A 19,527-nucleotide genomic window follows, 5' to 3' on the forward strand; every position below is an offset into this window, starting at 1 on the left:
AAAACACATTCTAATTTTGTTTTCACAGCAACAGCTTGCACAACTACAGAAAGAAAAATCAGAAATTCTGAAAAATCTGGCATTATATTACTTCACATTTGTAGATGTTATGGAATTTAAGGTATGTATTTTAATATAAAGTTTAATATTTTGGAAGTAGACTTATAATTGTTAATTTTATAAATTCTTTGATACTTATAGATAATGAGATTGGAAGTCTTCTGGAACTGAAATCTAGAATATATTTTGTTTATTTAGAATTTAACATTATTTTTACAGGGCTGATGATAAGACTCGGGGAGAGGGCTTGGCCTACTATGTGTGAGGCACTGAATATAATCCCTGATACTACATGCACACACACACACACACACACACACAATATTAAACACATATAAGATGAAAACAAACTTTTCTTTTCAGGATCATGTTTGTGAGTTGCTGAATACTATTGATGTTTGCCAAGTCTTCTTTGATATTGTAAGTATCATTTTTCAGAAAAATTTCTTAATTTTTCTTTCTGTTTCCAGAACTCAGGTGACCAATTTCTTTTCTTTAGAGAAAGTTTATGTAACTAGCTTATTAAATTTTAGTATTGTTAATTTGGCTTTTTCATTAGATTTTTTAAGAAATAAAATTTTTAATGTATTTTGTATTCCTAAGTCTGGTACATATTGGGAAATAGTTGTTAATTTTAGTATTAGTTAATTTTAGCATGCCCAATTATAAAAAGTAGAAATATTTTTTCCTATAAAAGAATTTTTCTTAATGTTAAGTTAGTGATGAAATTTGTTAAAAAATACTTCTTTTACTTTGGTGAGTTTGTTAACAGTGTTTTTTATTCTGGTTTTCATGTTTTTTAAAAGTTTTACTAATTTGAATTCACTGAAAGCCCTTTGCTTTCAGCCATAAAATTATGTAACAGTTACAAAACTATTACCTGTAACTGTTAAATTTTAGATGTTTTTAGTAAAAGTAATTTGATTGATTTATAGGAATAGGGATAAAATAACTACAAAAAATTACTAACTTCCAGTAGCTGCTAGGAATATTTTGTATGTGTTTAAGTTTGGCAGATAGGATAAAGATGAACTTGATTCCTTTTCTAGACTGTGAACTTTGATTTAACAAAGAACTACTTAGATTTGATTATTACCTATACAACATTAATGATACTGCTGTCTCGAATTGAAGAAAGGAAGGCAATCATTGGATTATATAACTATGCTCATGAAATGACCCACGGAGCAAGGTAGGACTGAAATATAGAATATATTTTAATATTATATTATTATATATTTTAAAATTAATATATTATAAAAATTTTTCTAAAATTCTCAGTTTGATGGCTTACAACTCATCAATAATTTGATATATCTATTTTAAGTGACCGAGAATATCCACGGCTTGGTCAGATGATTGTAGATTATGAAAACCCTTTAAAAAAGATGATGGAAGAATTTGTACCCCACAGCAAGGTAAAAACTGTTTTGTTTTATTTTTACACTGTCATAGTCATAAGAGATGATGTAAGCATGGAGAATTAGCAAAAGGGGATTAAACTCCATGGGATATGAAAAATAACTATATATATTTTTATCCAATTGTGAACCAGAGAAATATTTGGTTAAGTTCACAATATTGCCTAGAGACTCAGGAATATATTGATTCATTATAGTTTTTAGGTTCAGAATAGTACAGATAGTTAGCAGAGTATATGTTATTGTACTTGAGAATACTATCATACCAGTCTCCATAGGTTGTAATCTCAGTTCTGCCAGCTACTGACTCTATAATATGGGATAAGTTACTTCATCAACCTCACTGTACCTAAGCTTTTTTTTTTTTTTGGTAATACAGAGTGAATTTTGGTAAATACATTACCTTATATGATTGTTATGAGAATAAAATGAATTACTTCATAAATAGTGTTTAGATATATAGTATTTGATAAATTTTAGCTTATTATATTATAATTTTTTAATGAGAAAAATAAGTTTTGTTGAAATAATTTGAAATGTGTATTAAAAAATAGCTGATATTGGAATAATTTTGCTTTTAAAGAATCTTGCCATTATGCCTTGTCTGCAGTTGAGCTAAATCATATACCTATAGTTTCTAAGTGCTTCAAGGAAATTTTTAGGTATCTCATCTACTCTCATCATTTTTAAATAAGGATTGAGGGCTAGAGAAGTATTATGATAAGGTAAAACCATTTGGCAGCAATAATGTCAAAACCAGAATTGAAATCTAGATGATTAGAATCTTGGTTTATTATTCTCTTTGAATGATAAGGATTAATTAAGCTTTTTAGTAATATAATATTTGTATCAATATTTTTCCTTGACATACAGTTATTACCAAGGATTTTCTTTTCTTTTTGTGGTATTGGGGATTGAAGCCAGAGCCTTGTGCACGCGAGGCAAGCACTATACCAACTGAGCTGTATCCCCAGCCCCAAGGATTTTCTTTTTCCCATTAAAATTCTGAAAACGTTTTCTCAGTTTAATCTTTTTGCAGAGCTATGCTATAAAGTTTAACATCCCTAATCTAAAAATCCAGAATGTTGAAAATCCAACTTTTTTGAGTGCTGACATCAGGTCTGGAATTTTTACACCACAGTGGAAAAATTCCACTCCTGATCTCATATAATGGGTAGTATTGAAAGTGCAGGCACTCTAACAGTATTGTACAAAATTCCTTCCTTCCTTCCTTCCTTCCTTCCTTCCTTCCTTCCTTCCTTCCTTCCTTTTTTCCTTCCTTCCTTCTCTTCCTTCTCTTCCGTCTCTTCCTTCTCTTTCTTTCTTCTTAATGTTTGCATAATTCTATTACCAAAAACAAGGTAAGCAAAAGAAATGAGATCACAAGTTACTTTCAAACTTGGTATATGTGAAACATAAAATGAATTTTGTGTCCATCCTGAAGATATCTCATTATGTACATGTACATGTTACAACCTCTTTGTCCCAAATCTGAGACACTTCCAAACCCAAGCATTTTTGAAAAAGAATAGGAAGCCTGTACTTAAAAATTTATATATGTTTTATGTCTAGGAGTTAGTTGACTAATTAGTTTGAAAGAGGCTGGTGAATGGCATAACTTTTAAAGTAAAAACCATCAGCATTATGGATTGAGGTGTCAGATAAATTGAAATGCTCAGTGTGTCATGGTCAGCTCACACCACTCTAATTTTGGTGGTACTTTTTCTTACCTAAAACTCTTTTCCTTACCCCTCTTTTTTCTGTGTCCATCCATTTCTGATTTTTCCCTAATCATGCACAGCCTGTTTTTATTTGGCCATTTCAAATTTCATTATTTCTTTTGCTGGGTGATTCAAATTTCCTTAAATGTTATTTTGCAGTCTTTTAAAATTCTCTGTAGCCAGTAAATTGTATTCAGCATGTAGTATATTATCAATAAACATTTAGAATTGTTCATTTGAATCAGATCAGTTATTTCATAACTATGATTTTCCTGATGTTCCATGATACTCAGAATTTTGATAGACTATTATACATCTGCCAGGATTTTAAAAAATTAAAATCACATAAATGAATTTAAAAAATATTTTTGTTGGCTACATCAGAATCACCATGTGGATCTTAGCAAAATGATTGATTCTGGGATTCTACTCCTAAAATTTAGTTTGTTAAATTTTAGATGGAGGTGTGGATTCTCTGAACAAATTCACCTTGCAGTTTATTTGTGAACAAATTAAAGAATCATTGTACGGAATTTTTAGGAAGCAAAGATGAATAACAAGGATAGTTAGAAAAGCAAATAAGAAACAAATGAGATAAACATTAAATATCTTGATGATAAAGCTATAGTTAACAAAGTAGACATTAAGTAATTTATTAAGATAGAGTACAGTAGATTATTTTTATAAGGCATTATTTGAAGAAATACAGAACATGTTAAGCTTTCTTAATACTTAGGCATATAACCTTTAAAGTCTTTTTCTTTTTTAGTGGGAATTATCAGACTAGAAACTTTCACTTTGTGAAAGAATTTCAGTTGATCTCTGTCTCTTGAAATAAAGATCCCAAAGTTTACATAGATTTTAACCTCAAAGAAAGTAACAGTATTTCCTGAGTGAAGCTCTTGCTCAGAAATGCAAAATCTATGTAGCTTTTGTAGAATTAAAAAAAAAAATGTAATGGAGGGACGTCCTAACCCAACTCATAGAAAGCTTCGTAATTATGTTCTGTTGTTTTATAAAGGTAGAGTTGGAAAGGCACAGCAAATTGTAGCTGAAATTTAATTGAAAAAGAAAAAGAATTATTCCTCAACTAACTTTTTCCTCTTTTAATTAGTCTCTTTCAGATGCACTAATTTCTCTTCAGATGGTATATCCTAGAAGGAATCTTTCAGCTGATCAATGGAGAAATGCCCAATTATTAAGTCTCATCAGTGCACCTAGTACAATGCTTAATCCTGCACAGTCTGACACTGTATGGTTCAATTTTTCTCTTTTTGAGTGAAAATAAGTGTTTTTTTAAAAAATATTTAACAATGTTGTTGAAACTTTTAAAGTTAGAATTAGACTATCAGCAAAGTTTATTATAAATTGCTCATTAAATCCTACTCTTTTGATTTTATTTTTTATTTTTTATTTTTTTTGATTCTAGATTTCAACAAAAACTGATGTAAATTTAATATGACTAATAGTTTATGTATTTGTCTTTTGAAATTTGTTTTGTCCTATGATATCATGGTGAAAAATTGGAAGATATAGAAAAAAAATCAGCTCAAATTTTACTAAGTAGATAAAATCAATATTCTATTTCTTTTCAATCATTTATCTGTATATATGAACATAGAGCATCCAAGCACAAATCTCTTTTCAATTGACTAAAATTTTCTTTTGGAATAATATAAACTCTGAAATAGGCTTGAAAAATTGGGGAGTTGTTATCTACTAGACTGAAGAAAATTTAGGAACAGTATTTTTAACAAGAGAGTTGAGCGTGTGCATATATAAAAGGGGCACACTTCTCCCGTTATTGACTGCAAATCTACATGTAGATTACATAGCTTTATTCAGTTTTTCAAATTTGTTGTGGTACTTGATGCAAGAATTGAGGAAGAGAGGAGAGTAACTCAGTATGAAAATTTTTGAAGAATTTCTTTTAACCACAAACATATATTTTCTTCTTAAGATGCCTTGTGAATATCTTTCTTTGGATGCAATGGAGAAATGGATCATCTGTAAGTAAAAAAGTTAGTTTGGGGGATTACCCACTAGGTTTTAAGTTTTAGAGAAAAGAGGTAACATGTCTTACCTCTGTGCTTTCCACTATGCCAAACCACTTACATGTACTTTATCTCTTTCAGTCCTAATATTGATCCTGTCATAATGTAGATAGCCTATATTATAGGTGAGGCACCCAAATCATAGGCTACATAGCTGGTGAGTGGCAAAGACAAAGTAAGAGTCCAGGCTGACACCAAGGCTCATGATCTACTTTATGTTGCCTTTTCAATGTGATTTTCAACACTAAATGTCTGTTTAGCATTTTTTTTTTTTGTGTGTGTGCTGGGATTGAACTCAGGACCTTATACATTCAAGGCAAGCATTCTACCAACTGAGCTATATCCCCAGCCCTTTGTTTTGCCTTTGCCTTTAGTGAGTTTTTTTGGATGGCATCTATTCAGTTAATGTTTTTGGTTTTCATTTACTTTCATAAATATAAATATTGCTTATCTATTTGACAGTTTGATGAATGAGGGGTAAAATTATTAATTTTTGCTATAGAAAGCTTGCAAACTATGAGGAGAATGGACAGTGTGGCACAGAGTGGGAATTGCTATAATATGGTTAAATTTCATCTTCCCACTCCTCAGGCTTACTGCCAAAGGGGAATAATTTTGAGCAGTTTTTATTTTATTTCTTATAGCACTTTGTTTCTTGATTTATTAACTTTTAGATAGATTTTGTTGACTTTTTAATTTTCTATAGTTCTTTATAGTTGCTATATTTTTTATAGTTTTTTATTCTCTGTATTTGTCTTTAACTTTTTATATATATATATATAGAGAGAGAGAGAAAGAGAGAGAGAGAGAGAGAATTTTTTAATATTTATTTTTTATTTTTTTTTTACGGCAGACACAACATCTTTGTATGTGGTGCTGAGGATCGAACCCAGGCCGCACGCATGCCAGGCCAGCGTGCTACCGCTTGAGCCACATCCCCAGCCCCTGTCTGTCTTTAACTTTTTGGATTGATACTTTTTTTTTTTTTTTTTTTTAAGGAGAGAGAGAGAGAATTTTTTAATATTTTTCAGTTTTCGGTGGACACAACATCTTTATTTTATTTTTATGTGGTGCTGAGGATCGAACCCAGCGCCCTGTGCATGCCAGGCGAGCGCGTTACTGCTTGAGCCACATCCCCAGGCCTGGATTGATACTTTAATAAAATAATAGATACAAAATTGGTGGTATTTCTAGAAAAATGAAATAGAAAAACATAGTTTTGATTATTAGATTCTGTTTACTCTGACAATTAGATTAGTGGGTTTCTATTTAGAAATCATTGTCAAATTTTATGAAAAATTTAAATTCTCATAATTTGTATGCTTTTTATAATGGACTGGCACTTTGAATAGCAATATTTTTGAGTATATAAAAGGAAGAATTTAACACATACTACCTGTTCTTAGCCATTTTTTAGTTAATTGTATTTTTTATGGGCTTATGATATATTTTCTTCTATAAATATAATTGAGATTTCCATGTTTTGTCTGTCATTCAACTTAAAAAATAAAACAGTGGTTAAGTACCATTGAGTTTAATCCCCGAAATCAAGGGGAAAAGAAAAATGGATGGGCAAGATACCTCACTGGTTCTTACTGTGTCACTAATTTATACACATATCTATCCAGAGAGATTGTTTATGCAGTACTGAGGACAAGAATGTTTTTATTTGCCAGAAAATATGTTTTATGACAAAAAGTCAGTTTCCAGTAGTTGTTACATTAAGTTACTGTTCTTTCTCTAGTTTCTTACAGGTAATTGGACTAAATCTGTTGCTTTGATCTGAGGTTTCAGAACTTAATATCTATAGAATTGGGTACTGAAAATCAGCTTTTGAAATATTTCTTTTGCTCAAATGTGTAGTGGTTCTTAGTTGTTTTCTGTTTATGGATATCTGACTAAAGAATGGTGTTGATAAGTAGAGTTAGCTATCATGGCTGACCTTTGACTCATTGTAATGAACAGGGAAGTGGGTCAGGAAATGCGCAGTAACCACAGTTGTCAAAGCAAAGAACAGTCACTCTGTGTTTTGCTTTTTTAAAATATATTTTATGTATATATATATATATATAGAGAGAGAGAGAGAGAGATAGTTTTAGTTGTGGATGAATCTTTATTATTTATTTATTTATATGGGGTGCTGAGAATCAAAACCAGTGCCTCACATAGGCTAGGCAAGTGTTCTACCGCTGAGCCACAACCCCAGCTCTGTGTTTTGCTGTTTTTATATATTTTAACCTTGAACGGAACTACTGCAAAGCTTAAGAGTTACCTCAAACTTAGTACGAATACCCACTTTTAATTTTGATTTTCTTTTAATACTCCACTTTCTTTATAGCTTTGCAGTAGATAAATTCAAAGTGTGGTTCCTAAACCGGCAGTGTCAACATTACTTAGGAACTTCTTATATGTGCAGAATCTTGATCTCCATCTAAGACCTCCTGAATCAGAAACTCACTGAGTAGGAACCAACAATCTTGTGATTTAATAAACTTCTCTAAGTGATTCTAGTGTAAGCTGAAGTTCAGGAATCACTATTTTGGATTATAGCTTGGGCCCAAGAGTTATGGAAGATCTCAAACTATTTGAAATGTAAAAAAATTATGCTAATGTTCTTTACAGAGTCTACTCTTGCTATATTGGTTGAACTTGGGAAACTCTTTGGGATTGATCTCCTTTTAATCTGTAGAGTCTGGGATTATTAATTCCTGTCTCTTTTTATTTAATTGATAATCCATTTTCATCTCTTTTATGTTCAAAGATTTTCTCCAACTTTCTTGTCTAGTCTTGGCCTTCTGTTTTGTTCACATTTTTTATGGATATATATATCTTCTTTATTAGGATATTGGTAGGGAAAGAAGATTAGTTTTTGGTTTAATTATCCTTCTCATTTTAGGCAGTCTAATTTAGATTCATTTGCCCTTTTTGATTTTATTTTAGATAAATGCACATACTTAAATTTATAACCCATATCTTTAAAAAAAAAAAAAACCAAAACAGAACCCTGTTACTTACGTATAAGTGATAATTTTTTTTTTGTCAGTAGCAAATATTTTATAAATCTGAGTATGGCATCCTTCCATGGATTCTATATCCTTAGATTGAACCAACCACTGATTGATAGCATTTTTAAAAAGTTGCATCTGTACTGAACATGTATAGAGCTTTTTCTTATCATTCCCTAAAAAATAAAATGTATTAATTTAGGATTTACATTGCATTAGATAATTATAAGTAAACTGATTTAAACTATACAGAGAATGTTTGTAGGTATATGTAAATACTGTACCGTTTTACATAAGGCATTTGAGTGTTTGGATTTTGGTATTCTGGAGGGATCCTGGAACTGTTCCTCTGTATATAATAAGGAATGACTCTATAGAAACAGGTATAAGATATTGGTATGAGGGATTAAGGTAAAAATTCAGTATATAAAGTAAAAATATTTTACATTTCTATACACATATTTGTTTTATTTAGTTGCATATCAGACCAAGTAATTGGCTTGCTTTTAGGGACCCAATGTATGAAAAAAAATTTTTATATTTTAAAAAATTTAATGGAGCTAAAAATATTTCAATATTTATAACACCATTATATATACCTACTTAAATATGTTAACTTGCTTGCATAATTGCCCTTTAGGAAAGCTGAGCTACGGAGAAAAAAGATAAGTTGCTGATTTTGTGTTAAAGTGTGTTAATGTTTGTATAGCTACAACACAATTTGATAGTTTATAAAATGGGAGTGACTTGAAAATCACGAGGAAATCTCACAGAAAATGGGACTGGTTTGTAACTGGCCCAGCATAAAACCTTGAACATGTATAGTAGGTACTAAGTAAATGTTGAATGATTAAAAGATGAGGTCTTATGTCTTACTATAGATAGGACATCAATAAGCATAATAGAACTATACGTTTGTGTAGGATTTTAGGATTAGGTAATAGAAGGTAAAAGATAATTCAAATTTAGATAATAGAGAGTAGCTTAGTACATTGAAAGAATATTTGTCCCTGAAAAATGTTTTATTAAAATGACTTCATTTATAATTCCAGAAATGACATTTTTTTTCTCTTGTTTATTAGTGTGGGTCTGAAGAACTGATTTTGCAAAATACAGAAAATTATAATTGGGAAAGAAAAATATTGTTTCATTCATACACACACACACACACACACACACACAAACACAAACACACACACGTCATCTTAAAAGCCTCAGGTGATTGTGGTTATGTTGCAGGGTCTTTAAAAAGTTACACTTGACTGAAAGAACTTTGGAATGTTTTACATTTTGTATTTGCTTTTCTTTTTATTTAAAGTTGGCTTTATTTTGTGTCATGGGATCCTAAATACTGATGCTACAGCACTGAACCTTTGGAAGCTAGCTCTTCAAAGTAGCTCTTGCCTCTCTCTCTTCCGGGATGAAGTTTTCCACATTCACAAAGCTGCAGAAGATTTATTTGTAAACATTCGAGGGTATGGCACTTTCAATTAATTTGTCTTTTTTGGAAAAGGGTTGTGAATGGATTATCTTTCCTAAGTAAGATGTAGCCTGTATCATGTTAGCATAAATTTTAAAAACAACTTGCTGAGGGCAGAATAAGATGGTAGAGGCTACAACTTCCTGCAGGATGTAGTCCCAGCCAGTTGTTTTATAAAAACTATGCTGATATGGTATTGATCATATTTTGACAGGTACCTCCATAGATTAAAAATTAAAAAAAAAAAAGAAAAGAAATCTAGCATTCCTGCCCTTTAAAAAAACTTGTATTCTAGAGAAGGAAAGAGGTGTCTTCTTGTAAATCATACATATATCATATTACTGAAAGCATCATATATGTTTTTAAAAGTTTGAAATTTTTAGAAGTGTTATTTGAGAATAGAACATATTTATAAAAGTAGTGGAAGCAATACAAAAGGATTTCACTAGATTATAATAATCATAAAAGTTAGACTACTGTAATAGGAAGTCATGTTTCCTTATAGTAGAAGTTATCCCAAGTGATTTATTTTCATTTAGTTCCTGTAAAGTCAATAATCCTCTGAAGTTTATGTCATGAAAATTTTTAATGCCTTCATTTCTTTCCATTTGAGTTCTATAGCCAGTATTATAAAAAGTCAAGTTGAGCCATACTTTGTAATAATTATAGAATCTTTTGAACTATGGAGTTTCTGAAAAATCCTGGATCCCCTTTACTTATTTTGAATAATTGTATTGGGCTTGCTAACTCCAGATAAAAATGAAATTTGTCTGCAATTATTTCATATCCAATTTAATAATGTCTCAATGAAATAGAGATAAAATAAAACTTCTGCTAGTTATTTTAAAATAAAGATGTGTCTAGCATTGTATAAAACTTGTATAAAGATTCTAGTAATTATTGAATAGTAAAGATGTGTTTAGTATTAGTAGTTTAAGTAACTGTATATCTCAAATTTTAGTGTGCATAAGAATTACCCTGGAAAACAAATGAAAATCTAGGTCCTTGGGCATTTTATTTGACCTTTTATCTTTGTACCTTGGAGATGTTAAAGAAATTTGCTCTTTCCTCCTTAGGACTTTATTAAGGTTAAAAACTAGAAACAGAAAAATAAATACATCTTAGGTACATTGCTCAGTGATTTTACATGTGATTGCTCTTGTGTGTCCACCACCAAGACCAGGAAGTCGAACATTTCTTATATTCCTAGATAATTTTGTGCCTCTTTCTGATCCATACTGCAGCTCCTAGTCTTCCCTCTCCTTGCTCCATTCTCAAGTGACCACTTTCTGGCTTCTGTCACCATAAGTGATTCTAAGATTCTTTATGAAGTGATCTGTCAGTCATAAAGTGAGAAGTAGGGCCCTCTGTACTTTTCAGCTCTTGTTTTAGATGGTGGAATAGCCTAAATATTCTGTGTTATATGGGCCTTGTCATTTTCTAATTGATGAAAATTGAAAATCAGGAAACTTGTAATATGTCTTAGCATATTGATCACCTCTGTATGGAATCATATTTTTTATATATATATATACACACACACACACATATACATATAAAATTTATTTATTTTTATTGATGAATTTTTTAAAATTTTTATTATTAGTTGTTCAAAACATTACATAGTTCTTGACATATCATATTTCATACATTTGATTTAAGTGGGTTATGAACTCCCATTTTTACCCCGTATACAGATTGCAGTGGTGTTGAGGATCGAACCCAGGGCCTCGGGCCTCGCATGTGCTAGGCAAGCGCTTTACAGCTGAGCCACAATCCCAGCCCCCATATTAAATATGTTTAACATTTAAAACCAAGTAGTCCGTGTTCATTGAGTGAACTTATGTATGGTACAAGTAAATATAATGACAGTACAAAAGCAAGTGATTTTAATTAAGAGTGACCAATTTAAAATTTGAATTGTGGTGGTTAAATGATAAGTATAAAAGCTTATTAATAAATATAGAGGTAGAAGATTATAGGATTAATGTGTTTTGACATTTGCTCAAAGAACACAAAGGTATGCAGAAGTTGGAGTTCATTTTGATGTAAGTGGCTTTACCAGTTGTCAGGAAGATATATTTTATCTAACATTTTAGGGCCTTTGAGTATTTATAGTTAGTATTCATCAGTATTTGTTTTTCCAATGACACTTTTAAATTGGATGATGAGAAGAAAACCACATCAAAAGGCTGAAAGATAAAAAGACTATGAAAAACTGAAGTAAATAGAAAGATTTCTGTTAAAGAATCTGTTATGGTTTGGAAAATAAAAGTGAGCATGTGTGTGTGTATGTGTGTTTTTAATAGTAGGTAAAAAAAATCACCCATCATTCTTCCTATTAAAAGTAAGCAAGTGATTTTCTGCCTCATTTTTTTTCCATCACAGGACCCCTATGCCCAGAGAGTTACTACTACTGTTTATCCCTTATATATGTCTTTTCAGAATTTTTCTGTTTATGGCATAATCTGGCTTTATTTTAGTATCTCTGTTGGGCTTATGGAAGCAAAAAGATTTAATAAAATAAAAATCTTCTATGGGTGTGCTGACATGCCTATAATCACAGGTAATCAGAAGGCTGAGGCGAGAGGATCACAAGTTGAAGGCCATTTTGGGCAACTCAGTAAGATCTTGTGTCAAAATAAATAGGGCTGTAGATGTAGCTCAGTGGCAGAGCACTTGCCTAGCATTTGTGAAGCCCTGGGTTCAATCCTTAAATGAATTACAGTAGATGGGGTAGAGAGAGAAGATGGGAGGGGAGGGTTGGGGAGGGGAGGGAGGATAGTAGAGGATAGGAAAGGTAGCAGAATACAACAGTTACTAATAGGGCATTATGTAAAAATGTGGATGTGTAACCGATGTGATTCTTCAATCTGTATTTGGGGTAAAAATGGGAGTTCATAATCTACTTGAATCTAATGTATGAAATATGATATGTCAAGAGCTTTGTAATATTTTGAACAACCAATAAAAATTATAATAAAAAAAAGAAACAGGCTATCAAAATGCAAAAGAAACAAATGAATAAATGAATAAAAATCTGCATTGTAAAGTTTAATCTTATTGTTGGATTTATTTTTCTAGGAAGACTTTCATGGGGCATCTAATAATCTAGGAAAAGATGTGGACAGACTTCTTCCATTCATTTTGTTTGAGGAGCAGTTGATAATAAGTCATTTAGATTGACTTTTAGTATTTCACTGACTCCTTTGTCTGTTAATCATCAAATTAAGATTGACATAATTCAATTTTTCTTTTTACACATAGTTACAATAAACGTATTAATGACATAAGAGAATGCAAGGAGGCAGCTGTGTCACATGCGTAAGTATTTCTCTTTTTTTTGTCATACTTTTAATCAAGAGGAATTTCTTAAAGCATTGTTTTTGTGAAGTTAATATAGATTAGTGATGTGCAAGATGTGGCAGTAGAAGAGGAAGAATTTTACTCAAGGAAAAATAATAAGTATATAAACTCCATCCGTTTGTGTAGACAGATTTTAAACATTTTCGAACTATTGATAAAATTCTCCAAAGTACCATACAAAGGACTTTTGTTTAAGATATCATCTCTTACTGCTGCTATGGTTCCCACACCAATAAATTGTGCTCATTTTTGTATTACCTCATGAAAATTGATTCAATATCATGCTGTCCCAATAGTGTATATGTTTGAAAGTATGCATACTCCATACCTTTTCCCAATTTTGTTTCTTATATTAGTAAATACATAGATACCCTAAATTAGAAACTAGTGTACTTAAGACCTTTGAATGACTTTCACGTTACCTCATGAAATAATTCTACATAATTTGATATTTCACCTTAATTGTTGTGTATGTGATATATTTATGTAGAATGTTTTCTTCAATGAGCTTTAGATCATGGAGAGAAAATACTATCTGATTCATCAGTATTTCTATAAGGTGGAGAGAAGACAAGTAGTACCATTCCATAAAAGAAAAAAGAAAACCATAAGAAGTTTTAGAATTTAAATTAGGCTGTAGGATAGATATTGGGATTTTAAACCATCTTTATTCATTATATCTATCCTATCATTCATTGTGCCTACTGTTTTCACCTGAATGAGGCACATTTTGTAATTCAAAAATGATTCTCTGCTTGGTGCTTTGTTGCATGCCTATAATCCCAATGGCTTGGGAGACTGAGTAGGAGGATTGCAAGTTCAAAGCCAGCCATAGCAACTTATCGAACCCCTGAAGAACTTAGCAATACCCTGTCTCAAAAAATAAATAAATTTTAAAATGCATTCTGCTGTCATATATACCTAATTAGAATAAATAAATAAATTAATTAAAAGTAAATAAATAAATACATAAAAAGGGGTAGGGCTATAGCTTGGTGGTTAAGCACCCTGGGTTTAAGCCCTCCTCCCCCCCAAAAAAAAGAATAAAAAATGATTCTCTCGTTAAAATAACATACTTTGTGGAGATTATTAGAATTTCTTTCTAGACCTGTAGAAGTCTTCATGGATAGAAATATTGTCATGGTTACCTTTTATAAGCATTTTTACACATAATATATTTTTATTCCTTTTATGCTTTTTAAAAATATAAATAATTATAAAATACTAAGCAGTATTAAGTTCTCTAACTTGTTACCTTGTGCCAGACCTAAGTTCTTTATAAACATTTTCTCTCAGGGTTAATATACACTCCTCATAGCAACCCTATGAAGTGAAATAGTCAAAATAACATGTGTCCATTTTCTCAGAAATGACACCAGATGACTTTAATGTACTATGTCATAGAAAAATAATTCAGATATCCTTTATACTTGTGTTTTAACTCAGATATTATTTATACTTGGGTTTTTGGTATGTTCATTCATATATATATATATATATATATATATATATATATATATATATATACACATACATACCATTATGTAACTATCTAAAACTTTCTTGAAACAGTATACATTTTGCATAGTATGAGGTGTTGGAAAATGTAGGACTTTTTTTTTTCCTTCTGTTAATATGTGAGAATAAGACCTAATTTGCATTTTTATTTTAAAATACCTTGTGTAGTTGCTGGGGTTGTTTGTAGCTCAGTGGTACAGTACTTGCCTAGCACTTGTGAGGTACTGGGTTCAATACTCAGTACTACATAAATAAATAAATAAATAAATAAATAAATAAATAAATAAAATAAAGGTATTGTGTCCATCTACAACTAAAATAATATTTTAAAAAATGCCTAGGGTATGAATATTTATGATTATGCCTTTCCATATCTGTTTTTGAACTGACTTGTTTCAACAGTTTAATGGGAATATACTATTTAATGGGAATATACTTAACAAATATGGGTGTCAGTAACTTGATATCTGTTAAGATATGTTTATTTCTAACTGTAATTGACAAAAATGTATATAACAAGATAGAGTTTGCTTTCAAGAATCTCACAGTCAAGTTTATGAAGTGCTTAGCTTACATAGTATTAAAATTGTAGAATTTGTTTAGAAGTAGAAGCCGGATATTGGGAAATGTTTCTTGAAGTATTAGTTTTGATGGGTAGGATTTTTATTGATGGAGAACAGCAGAATAAACATTGCTACAAAAATAACACAAGAAAGACAACATAAGTTTAGGAAGTCATTTAATGATAAACATATAGAAGATTATTTTTATTAGGCCCTCTGTTTCCTAAAAGAACTTTGGAAGTTAACCCTGACATGCTATGTTACTTTAAGTTGCTGATGATAATTTTAATAGAAACAGATAAACTATAATGATATCTTTTCCTATAGTGGTTCAATGCACAGGGAAAGACGCAAGTTTTTACGATCTGCTCTGAAGGAATTGGCTACTGTTCTTTCTGATCAACCTGGCTTGCTTGGTCCCAAGGTAATTGATTTAATTCTTACTTCAATGTGTATACCATATGAAAAAATTTAAAAGCGTTTCTTCAGTATGAAATTTTACTGAAGTATGAGTCAGGGACTCCATAAAAGGACTTTTGCATTTGGCCAAGAATGAATTTGCTGACTTGACACTCATATATCAAACTTGCCTGCATTTTCCTCTGTTGTTATATGCATGCTCGTCCTACATACCTATAAGTTTTCTTTCGTCCTTTCATGTTAGTGTCTTCCCTTTTGAGTTTAATATTGTTTCTTGCCAATGACTTTTCACTTTGAAAACTGTTATGAATATTTTGTTTTTAATCTTTGAATGAGAGTAAATCATTTTGTTGTTGTTTTTAATAGGCACTTTTTGTTTTTATGGCATTATCTTTTGCCCGTGATGAGATTATCTGGCTACTTCGTCATGCAGATAACATGCCAAAGAAGAGTGCAGATGACTTTATAGATAAGTAAGTTAGTGACATTAGAAAAACTATTTTCTGTTTATTTTGATTCATGGGCTATAGAATGTAAGGTCTTACATTTGAAGCAAAGTTATTTTGAAAAACATTAAGGGGATTTTTGTCAAGATAGGAATATTTGTAGCATATCATTAATGATATAAATTAGAAAAATCACCTGATTTGAAATTAGGGCTTATGTGTTTTCTCTAATTAAATACTAATAATAAAGTTATTGTTTAAGTTATTGTTTATTCTTTTCCTATGCCCAGTAATATTTCCTATGAATTTGTTTTTCTAAGTCATTTATTATACAAAATATTTAAATAATAATCCTTACAGAGTAGCATTGCAACCCAGTGTGTCATTTGGAATATCTTTCATTTTTTAATCTGTATTCTTTCAACATGACTTCGTAGACATATGAAGCAGAGAAATAAGAGCATACAAAAAATTACTTATTTCTTACTCATCCTCTTTCGCTTGTGATATTTAAAAATGATGTATTTATCAGATGTCCAAATTTCATTTTCATTTCCTTTCTATCAGTTTGAGTATTAGTAGTTTTTCATTTTTCTTTTTAGTTTCTCTAATTTCTTTATTCATATGAAATAATTTTGAAAATAAGTATGACATTAAATATTAAAAATGCCCTTTCTTGGGCTGGGAATATAGCTCAGTTGGTAGAGTGCTTGCCTCCCATGCACAACGCCATGAGTTCAATCCCCAGCACTACAGAATAAAAGAAAAAGAAAAAGAAAAAAAAGAAATGACCTTTCTCAGAAGGAGTTCTGGAAATAATATCAAAAGCATTTAATATTTTCTTTGATAACAATGCATTTATTCTTTGATATTTTTTTTGAATTTTTAAAAAGGCACATTGCTGAATTAATATTTTACATGGAAGAACTTAGAGCACATGTAAGGAAATATGGACCTGTAATGCAGAGGTATTATGTGCAATACCTTTCTGGCTTTGATGCTGTTGTCCTCAATGAACTTGTGCAGGTAAAAACTGTTTCATATTATTTCCCCCTTTGTTCTTTCCTTCCTAATAATTTGGTAATTGGTTTGTTCACAAACATTTATAAAGTGTAATCATGTGCTCAGCAGTGGAAATATAGATGTAAATAAATCATGGTTGTATCTTGTTAAAAGAACATTTTATAAAGGCAAAGAAAAATTAGTTGTAGTGTAGTATGGTAGGTGTTATGCGTAAGTGTGTATAAAGCTCAGGATGAACACCATAAGAGAACAATTATTTATTCTGGATATGAAAATGTCTTAGTATTATTTTCATTTTGAATTTTCCTCAAATTTTTAAAGTTTTTTTTTTTTTTTTTTTTTTTTAAAGAGAGAGAGAGAATTTTTTAATATTTATTTTTTAGTTTTCGGTGGACACAACATCTTTATTTGTATGTGGTGCTGAGGATCAAACCCAGCGCTGTGTGCTCGCATGCCAGATGAGCGCTCTACCACATGAGCCACATCCCCAACCCTGTTTTTAGTTTTATCTTTTATAATTTCCATTATTTCTTCAATCGTTTTCACCTTAATGTAAGTTTTCTTTATTCCAAAAAAGTGACCAAAAGGAAAATAGTATTTTATTTTCCTTTATTTTGGGAATCATAGATATCCGAAACTACTGTAAACTACTCTGAACTACAGTTCAGAGAAAGAGCTGTAAAAATTCTCTTTACATAGCTACTGGTCTTTCTATACTAATATATTTCTTCTTTCACCCACTAGATGGAGCTCAGATGCTTCCTTTCTAGAATGGCCATTAAGAAAAGAACTGAAATTTAGAGTATCATTGCTTTGTTGTAATTTTATTTGTGAATAGTTATTACTAGCCAGATAAACCAGAGGTTATGGTTACTGTTCATTTTTTATTCATATCAGCATGCAGTCTAAAAAGGAAACCAAAATTCTGGTTTCATGTGACTTTTTTAATAGCTATTTTTTTTGTTGTTGTTGTAGATGAATATAATACCTTTGTTTATTTATTTTATGTGGTGCTGAGGATTGAACCCAGTGCCTCACACATGCAAGGCAAGTGCTCTTCCACTGAGCCACAACCCCAGCCCTCATGTGATTTTTTTTTTTAAGGTACTAATGTTTTTAATTTTTTAATCTTTGCTGTGGCTATTTGAATATTTGTTTATAGATTTTTGATACAGTGTTAATGTTTAAGTTACTTCAAATCTCTTGGTGTCTTTTATATAAAGTGGAGTTTACCAACAGTGAGAAAATTTAATTCCTAGCATTTCTTTTGGGATTATAGTATCAGTAGGAATAATACTGATATAGCAGCAAGAATAATACTGATGTTAAAGGTTGTTAGATTTATTGGTAACAGTTTATTAAATCTATATAATAACTCTGTGAGGGTACATATAGTAATCATTATTGACTGAAGGAAAAAGACCTAATGTAACTTGCTCAGTATCACATGGATCGTAAGGAATAGAGCCATTCAAACTTAACTCTGAACTCCAAAGTCTCAGCTTTTTACTTCTCTCTTCTGTTGTAAAGTACATTCGTAGTTCTTTTAACCTCTTGCTAGAATGTAAATTTTGTTTTTCATTTTTATTTTTTGCTGTTCTGGGAATTAATGCATGCTAGTCAAGCATTCTACTATTGAGATATAACTCGTAACGATGTAAATTTATAGCCAAGATTGTAAACCTTTTAATGTATTTTATTGTAATAGTATTAAATTCTTATTGTGGTAAAGCATGTATAATAAAATATACCATTTAGTTATTTATTTTTAATATATATATTTTAGTTGTAGATGGATGCAATCCCTTTATTTTGTTTATTTATTTTTATGTGGTACTGAGGATTATACCCAGTGCCTTACATGTGTGAGGCAGGTGCTCTACTACTGAGCCACAACTGCAGCCCCATCATTTAGTTATTTTTAAATGTGTAGTTCAGTGACATAATGTACACTTAAAATTATTGTGTTGGTCTATATATTTGTTAGCTAAGCATTTGCTTTTTTTAAAAAATATATACATATATATATAGTTTTTTTTTTTTTTTTGCAGTGCTGAGTGTTGAACTTAGAGACTTGTGCATGGTAGGAAAGCACCTTACCATTGAGCTATGCTCGGAGCCCCCAAATATTCATCATCTCAACTATTTTGAAAGGGAACTTTTTTATAATCCTAATTTTCTTGAAGTATAATTTATATGTTATTAAAAATTATCCATTTTTATTGTGTGTTTTGAATTTTGGCAGTGTATATATCCATTTAACTGCTACCACATTTAAGATGTAGAACATTTCCAACACCTATAAAAGTTTTTTGGTAACACCTTTATGATAGATTCCCTCACAGATCCCCAACAACAACTGATTTGCTGGCAATATAATTTTGCCTGTTACAAAATGATCATATAAGTGGAATCATACACTTTGTAATCTTATTTTTTTTATTTCTTTT

General features: G+C 30.6%; 1 protein-coding gene across 1 annotated transcript in view; it reads left to right on the forward strand.

Annotated features, from left to right (window-relative positions):
• Positions 1 to 19,527, forward strand: part of Nckap1 (NCK associated protein 1) — a 100,740-nt gene that overhangs the window by 32,831 nt on the left and 48,382 nt on the right. Inside the window, exons 3-13 of the mRNA XM_076866892.2 lie at positions 29 to 121; positions 424 to 480; positions 1,110 to 1,252; positions 1,388 to 1,478; positions 4,317 to 4,454; positions 5,163 to 5,211; positions 9,580 to 9,736; positions 13,009 to 13,065; positions 15,516 to 15,612; positions 15,975 to 16,081; positions 16,948 to 17,080. Coding sequence (XP_076723007.1) covers positions 29 to 121; positions 424 to 480; positions 1,110 to 1,252; positions 1,388 to 1,478; positions 4,317 to 4,454; positions 5,163 to 5,211; positions 9,580 to 9,736; positions 13,009 to 13,065; positions 15,516 to 15,612; positions 15,975 to 16,081; positions 16,948 to 17,080 — 1,122 coding nt within the window. The remainder of the gene's footprint in view (positions 1 to 28; positions 122 to 423; positions 481 to 1,109; positions 1,253 to 1,387; positions 1,479 to 4,316; positions 4,455 to 5,162; positions 5,212 to 9,579; positions 9,737 to 13,008; positions 13,066 to 15,515; positions 15,613 to 15,974; positions 16,082 to 16,947; positions 17,081 to 19,527) is intronic.

This window comes from Callospermophilus lateralis, chromosome 9 (assembly GCF_048772815.1).
Source record: "Callospermophilus lateralis isolate mCalLat2 chromosome 9, mCalLat2.hap1, whole genome shotgun sequence".
NCBI lineage: Eukaryota > Metazoa > Chordata > Mammalia > Rodentia > Sciuridae > Callospermophilus > Callospermophilus lateralis.